This window comes from Tupaia chinensis, unplaced genomic scaffold (genome assembly GCF_000334495.1).
Source record: "Tupaia chinensis unplaced genomic scaffold, TupChi_1.0 Scaffold000094_1, whole genome shotgun sequence".
Lineage (NCBI taxonomy): Eukaryota > Metazoa > Chordata > Mammalia > Scandentia > Tupaiidae > Tupaia > Tupaia belangeri.
In genome coordinates, this window is record NW_006159556.1 from 6,375,345 (window position 1) to 6,382,922 (window position 7,578).

General features: G+C 43.9%; 1 protein-coding gene across 1 annotated transcript in view; it reads left to right on the forward strand.

Annotated features, from left to right (window-relative positions):
• NKX6-1 (NK6 homeobox 1) overlaps positions 1 to 1,365 on the forward strand; it is a 5,374-nt gene extending 4,009 nt beyond the window's left edge. Inside the window, exon 4 of the mRNA XM_006143296.2 lies at positions 1,261 to 1,365. Within this exon, the coding sequence (XP_006143358.1) occupies positions 1,261 to 1,362 (102 nt within the window). The 3' untranslated portion in view covers positions 1,363 to 1,365. The remainder of the gene's footprint in view (positions 1 to 1,260) is intronic.
• The last annotated feature ends 6,213 nt before the right edge of the window (positions 1,366 to 7,578 follow it).

The following is a 7,578-nucleotide window of genomic DNA, read 5'->3' on the forward strand; positions in this document are numbered from 1 at the left end:
TAAAAAATAAGGAATCAAGCCAGCTTGGAAAATCCAATCTGATGGTTTTCCTCTATTTCCAATATTCCCTTTTCTTTCTCTCTGTTTTTCAGTTTGTTACATTTGTTTCTTTGAGATGTAAGTGCCTTTTCATTAGTTATATTGTTCCTTTTAAAATTAAGTAGAAGTAACATTAACCATGCTGGTTGCTACAGTGTATTTCTCCTTGCACAAATGTCATAAAATACATTTCAGGAGTGATTTTCTTTGTGGCCATTAGAATACCATCATAGTTTATTTATTTATTTATTTATTTATTGGCAATGGATTGGTATAGAGTCTTTCCCAGTAATCTGGAAGGCTTCATTTGTTGCTATAAATATGTTTGCATGGCTAGAAGTGAATTATTATAGCTGTGTAAAGAAAATCAAAATCAGTTTCTTAACAATGCTGATTCTCTTGATAAACTACATAATGAATGAGAAACAAAAGATCATTCAGTATCCCTGGGATATTGGTGCTTTTAGCTGGTGCTTTAGGTTAAAATATATGCTTTAGGTTAAAACATGGTGTCAAACATCACAAATAGGCTTAAAATATTTGTATCTGAATGAATGACTTGGGCAGGAATACTATTAAAACAGCATTTGAAAGAATAGGCATGCTAATAGGGAAAAAATTGGCACAACTTCATTTTAAAAAAATAACCAATGATAATCCTAGCCTTCACTTTACTTCAGTTGTATGTGAAACATTAAGGGGGTGGGGCAAGGCAGACCCAGCTGAGCTACTATGATTTTGATTGAGCTATTAAATATTTTCATGCATTTATGTTGGCTATTATGAGTAGTTTAAGGTTTGTGTTGTAGCCGAACTTTAAAAACGTTACATAACACATTGTAATTGTAAGCAAGAGCTCGGTTATCCCATATGCTTGTGCTTGCCCAGACATGAGATAAGTGAAACGTGTGAAAAAGTGAAACTTGTGCAAAAGTGAAAAGGAGGTGATTGGGGTAAATGCTATGCCTTTTCCCCACAAGTCGCACTAAAAAGCATGCAAGGTTTAGCTTGTTTGAAATTCCTTAATCTGAGAAAGGAAATAAGGAATAAAATCATAGCTCCTAAGGGGCAATTTTACTGGGGAAAAGTTTTCTACTTCAAACTACAAAGAAGGGACGTGTAATTCATTTTTAGTAAAACTCATTTTAAGTTTCCAAGTTTCGTGTTTTTTTTACTCTTTTGAGAACTCGCTGGCTGACAACCTCAATACCCTTGTGTTAGGATCGCTATGGCAACGGCAGGCAGTTTGCTGGGGCCTGTGACTCGGAGGGACCTGGGGCGATGGAGACCGACTTTGACGGCCCAGACGAGGGAGGTCTCTGAGCGAGCGTGGCAGGTCGTCAGGGGCCCACACGCGCCCGCCTGCTGCACGCGTCGGAGACCGAGAGCTCGTCCTGAGCGCCGGCCCGCGCGTCCCGGCTCCGGCTCCGCCGCCACCGCCTCCGGGGCGCGGGGACCCCGGGGACAGCCCGCCCGCCAGCAGGGGCCCTTTGCTATTTTCTGAGATGTACATATCTATTTTTTTAACCTAGAAGTTGTGGGGGCGGAAGGGGGAGAGGGACTCGTGGTTGATCAGAAGGCAAAAACGCTCGCGACGCGCACTGCGTAAAGAACGCAACCCGGACCGCAGCGGGCGACCGTCCTGGCCGCGCCGGGGTCCCTGTCCCTGTCCCCGCTGGTGGGCAGCGGCCTCGGTGCGGGGGAGGAGGCCCTCCTCTGCTTCTGTACGGGACAGCGGCGGGAGCGCCGAGAGGTGCTTTTTTGCAGGGTCGCCACCCACCGCGGGGGGATGCAGAGCCACGCTGGCGGGCGGCCGCCACGGGGAGAGACGACTGTCCCCCCAACACCCTGCGGTGCCCAGTAAAGTAACCTGTTGAAGGCTCTTTGTAAATAAATCGTGAGTCACACTGACTAGAAGTTACTTTATTGTGAATATTTAAAATGTAAAATGCTTTTTTGAATTTCGTATAAAAGGATGGGATTCCTCCTCCGGCTAACCCCCTCCCCCCTTTGAAGAGCTATTCAAACCACACGTTCTCCTTTTATTGCCTAATTTGAGAAGCGTAGAAAAGAATGTTATCGCCCTCTCCCCCTCCAGAGCCCCTCGTTTGGATTTGTTCAATTTTACATTTCTCCCTTCATCTTTTCCTGCCTGGCCCTGCCCACCCCCTGCATCTGCCCCGGGTTCTCGAACCGAGGACTTGTAGAGGCGGGAACCTGGGAGGGTCTCACGCCTGCCTCTGTTCTGTTCCTCTCTGAAATTGCACAGGTCGTTTGTTGCTATTTATTAGTGATTTAATGAAAGTATTGGGGAGGGAGGGGCTACAATAGCTTGTATTTAATTTAACTCCTTTCTGATAAAAATGCGTGTAAAACTAGGTGGTGGGAATTGTTACAACCGCCCTGGGTCGGAAACAAACAATCCATTTAGTTGCTGTCATTGGATTTGAAGTGTTTTGTATCATAAGAATACTATAGAATATGTAAATTGTTTTCTTTTTTTTAAGCTAATAATGGTGATATATTAGCATCTTTAACCTTTATTAATTTATATAAGGAATTCGGTTTGTAAAGAGAAGAACACCCCCTTTGCAAGACCAGTTAAATGTAATGCACTTTCTGGTTCAAAGGATAAATCAAATTAAAAAAAAAAAAACAGTTTCAAGATGTCTGCTGCCTTGAATGAAAGGGAAAAAAAAGATCTTACATAATAAAAGTCAAGACCACAGAAATGTTATATCGGTTTCTTGGGTAAAATAGCGATTACTTGTTTACTCTCCCCCCCTCTGTTTTGGGAAGAGAGAGATTGCATCCTTCATTCTCCTGCCCCACTGACAGTGCCGAGACTTGTCTAGTGGGCTGTTTCTGATGTCTGTGTTGTCTAATTTTTTCCTGATCGCTTTTTCCTTTTCTAGGAACTCCCTGGGGGGTTTTGGGAAGACCTCATTTCCATACATCCGAGATAGCGCCGCAGTCAGCCCCCTAGTTCGATTTGTGTAGAGGAAGCGGCAGCACCGCGGTTCCTGCTGTTTCCGACGGACCCTGTAGGAGTGCAGAAAACAGTGGAGAGACTGAAGCCTTGATTTTGCTAAACATTGCAGCGAAGAAGGACCAATGTAAAGAAAGCTTCCTCTAACGGATGTGAAAGTCTCCAGGGCTAGGAGGCAATGGCATAGCGTCTCCAGCTAAATTTGCAAACGCATTTGGGAATCCTAGGGAGAGGTCTCTATCTTTTTGGTTTCACTCAGTTACAGGCTCAGTGAAAGAGCATCATACCCTCAGTGTTTCAGGTTAATGAGCTTGTGTTCAAAGAGAGAAAAATCAATAGAAGACAGTAGATTCTTCCGGGCTACTGTTAGGTAAAGTGTGGGTCTGTTTTGTTCCCTTAAAACCAAAAATTTCTGGTAAAAAGACATTGTCACAAATTCAACAAAACAGCCTTGAAGGAAATTATTGCAGAATATAGTTCCGATAGTGTGCTTTAACAGAAAGGATAAAAATCTGCTCCCTTGTTTCTCCTTCGGTTTGCAAAGTTCTCAAGAAGTTTCAGACTCTTCTGAATTTCTCTTAGCAAGCCGAACGTATGTGTCCCGTCCCGTCCCGTCAAGAGGCAGCTGTTTGAAAGATTTCCTTGCTGGGGGGATGTGATTTCAGTCCCGGCTGCAAGCAATAAAGACTCCTTTTCTCCCTCTCTTACTCTCGTCCTTTCCTTCTTTTCTCCCTCTCACTCTCTTCCTTTCCTTTATTTCTCTTTATGAAAAGACTGGGGGAAGGAAGGGAGAGAGAGAGAGCCTATGATACTGCAACTTCATTTTATTACTTGTTAAGTCGCAACAAATGAAAACTCTGGTTTCTACTTTATTTTTTAATCTTTACTCACTGTCTTCTGTCTTCAAAAGTGGAGGAGATTTCTACTTCTTCTTAAGAAAAAAAAAAACAAAATCTGACTATGTAAGTAGAAATGTTATTCCTGGAATATAATAAGTTATTAGTATTATTATTAGAAGTAATAGAGTAGTATTAGTTAGAGAAAACTCGAAACTAAGACTGAAGCTCTTTCTCAAGAAGTAGGCTGATGGTATTTATTTCAAGTTAGACGTGTGGAAAGATGCCGATCAGAAATCCTTTAGAAGTATCCTCTCTGAGCTCTTCGCCTTTATGTTTGGGTAGCAGGGAGGGGTGGACGCTGGTGGGCTGGAAGCTGCCCCAGGCTGACGAGCAGGGGGCGGCCAGGTCTCTGAGCTTGCTCTGGGCAGCCTGAGCACTGGTGTGCCCCAGCCGTGTGGGTTACAGCCAGAGTCGGCTGGGGGGCCAGGCTGCACTGGCATTTGCTCCTTTTTTCCAGCTGACTGCAGCAGTGACTTGAGGTTTCCAGTTAATTTACTTCCATCCAGGATTCCAGCTGGCCACCAGTTGCAACCGGCCTCATAAAACTGGGAAGGAGGCCGAAGTGGGTGGGGGACACCTTACCTAATCCCTTTCTCTTGGATGGTTTGGTTAGGTTCCATGTGTGCGATGAGAACAGTTCGTCATACGAGTTAGCAAGGTGGGGAAGCTCAGAAAACACGCTACAGCTCAAGCAACAGAGAGTAAGAATCAGTTTTCATTTGGGCTCAAAGTATGTGTGGCATTAACAACCAGAAGCATCCGATTAAGGCTGCTGACCAGCCATTACAGCTCAAGGGGGTCATGATTTAAAAACAAGAAGTCACAGCAAGTGGCCTGCCTGGTGGACCACTGCTTTTAAAAATGCTTAGAGGAAACAAAATGTCAATGGTGAAAACAAAAAGAGAAAAACAGTGTGTGTCTGTGTGTGTGTGTGTGTGTGTGAGTGTGTTGAAAGGGAGGGTAAAACTGTTTTTCTCCATTTTGCTTTTTGTGTGTATGTGTTTCTTTTCCTAAAAAGGAGAAGTCAGCGAGGCTGCGGCTGCGTGAGTAGAGGGTGGAAGAGAAGGGCACTCACTGTCTTTCAGCTGTCTCAGTGACATTCCCGGCTCCTACTCACTTCTCTTCATAGATCCCCAAATCCATCCTCACTTGTAGTTGGTGATTAATTTTCCCTTTGGTTCTGTTCAGGATTCCATATCTAAAAGCTCAGCGCCCCTCTCCCGGGAGCTGTGTTGTACTGACTAGCTTCCCAAGTGTGTGGACACTTCAGTCCACTTTTCCTCCCCTTCTTGGGAGATAGTGGGAAGAGGGGAGAATCAAAACAAAATCACTCATTCTCTGGAAATTTCCTCAGCGCTCAGAGGGCAGGCAGTTAGAACTGGAGGTTACTTCTTGGAAAGACTGCCTTGGGTAACAGGGACCGATGGTGCCTTTAAAACCCACTGGCGCCTTCTATCAGGTAGGTGGGTGTATTATCAGACCAGCGTCAGCTCAGGGAGATCCACACCACTGTCCTATCCTTTAAGCTGTGATCAGTAGATGGACACACACACACACACACACACACACACACACACATTCCACTTGGGAACTCCTAGCACTGAATAGCTTAAAGAGACAGTGGCTCCTTTGTTCGTCATTGACAATAGGATTGTGTAATAACAACGGAGGTAAGTGGTAGATTTCATCTATAAACTCTATTTTAGGCTAATTTGAACAGGCTTCTCTGTACTAAATCTCTTTCTTCTTACCATGCACACAGACATATGCAAAATGTGCCACTTCTTGCTCCTCAGAGTGACTTAAAAAAAAACGGTTCTTCAGTACACTTCTTTATTGACAAGAAAGTATGTATTTTGTTCTGCAGCATTCAGACTGAACTTCAGGAAGAAAGTCAATCTCCCTAATGGCAGCCCTTTTGAAGATCTGTAAAAAACACGGTAATGTACCCTCTCCAAGTACATGGTAATGCCCTCCCCCCAGTCTATTAATGGAAAGTTTGACTGTGGAGTGGTGAGTGCCAAAGGGATGGAGTTTCTGCCTGAAATTTAGTCTTGGATATTCCATAGATTGGCTTGGAGCTGTTCCAAAAACTGGAAAGTCCATCTGAGAACCTGGGTTTACTCCCTGGTCTTCCTCTCTGCTCCAGCATTGGTATTGAAGGCTGAAGTATGAGGCCAGCAGGTGGCATGGTGATTAAGGGTGCTGAACTCCCACATGGCTGACCATGGATTGAGTCCCAGGCCTGGCAGCTTGCTTTCTTTCTCACTTTCTCTCTCTCTCTCTCTCTCTCACTCTGTCCTTCTCTAGTCGAACTGAAATAAATAAAGTTAAGTAAAATAGACTAGCAGCAGTTGGTTTAATGGCTATGTCACTGGACTCCCATGTAGTCAACAATGGTTTGAATCCCAAACCTGGTGTCTTAAATTCATTCCGGGCGTGTCTCTGTGTGTGCCCAAGATTCCAAGAGGAGAATGGAGGAGAAGGGATTGTGACATGGCTGTCCTCCCTGGGGGGTGATTTTTCACTTTCTGTCTATCTCTGTCTGTCTGCGAGCACATGTGCCCTATAGCAAAAAACCTCTTAAAAAAAAAAAAGCTGAAGTATATGGCTATGCACCCCTTGTTTTGATGCCCTGAACCAGACATTTCATTGAAACACACACTCGAAGACTTTAAACAGTAGACATAGTGTCTCTCTGATGGTGAATGTCTACTAGTGCCTGGCCAGAAACAAGAGTAGAAGCCTTATCCAGAGCTTCTATTTCAGTATAATTTGAATAATGTGGACTGGTTTGGATGAGGATACAATTCCCTCGTTTGAGGGGATGAAAGTTTTGGTTATGCAACTTATTAAATGGATGCACATTATTTTTATCAGGAGCCGTATCACCCCTCTAATGTTATTGCTTATGTCTACCTTGGCAAAGCCACAAGAAATGTTGAGGCGTAATTATCCTATGGCTTTGGTTATGATATATCATTCAGGAAGGAAACCAGTCCACCCTTTTACCTCTGTAATACAGGCTTTTACTTGGGGGTACGTATGTGTAGAAATTATAAAAGAAATTGTCACTCGTAAGTAGCTCGGGGTTTATGTAGACCATGGAAGGTTAAGGCTGCTGAAAAATCCCTGAACTTAGTTATTACTATGTGGTCAGTCAATTGTTTTTCCTTTTTGAGAGGTTTTTTATATAAAGCACATGTGCTCTCCAGAAATTCAGAGAGAGACGGGGGGGGGGGATGGCCACACCGCAATCCCTTCTCCTCCATTCTCCTCTCGGGATCTTGGGGACAGTCACTTTCAAACAGGCATTTAACAAATTTTCATGCTTCCAGTCTGAGGCCTATACACAAGTCCATAGTTGTAGTGGCTTCTCTGGTCATCCCTGGCAGCTTTGGTCCTTGAACTCACTGTACCTCAGCTCTTGAAAAGAATATTTAGGGGCCAGTAGTTGGCATGGTGGTTGGGGTGCTGGATGTCCTCATGGCTGACTGCGGTTCATGTCCCAGAGCTGGTGGCTTGCTTTCTCACTCCCCTCCACCCCCGTCTCTCTGATGACTATAGCAAGTTAAAATAATAATAAAATTAAATGAATTTTTTTAAAAAAAGAATATTTAAACTTTTTCTCCCCTTTGGATTTTCTTTCTA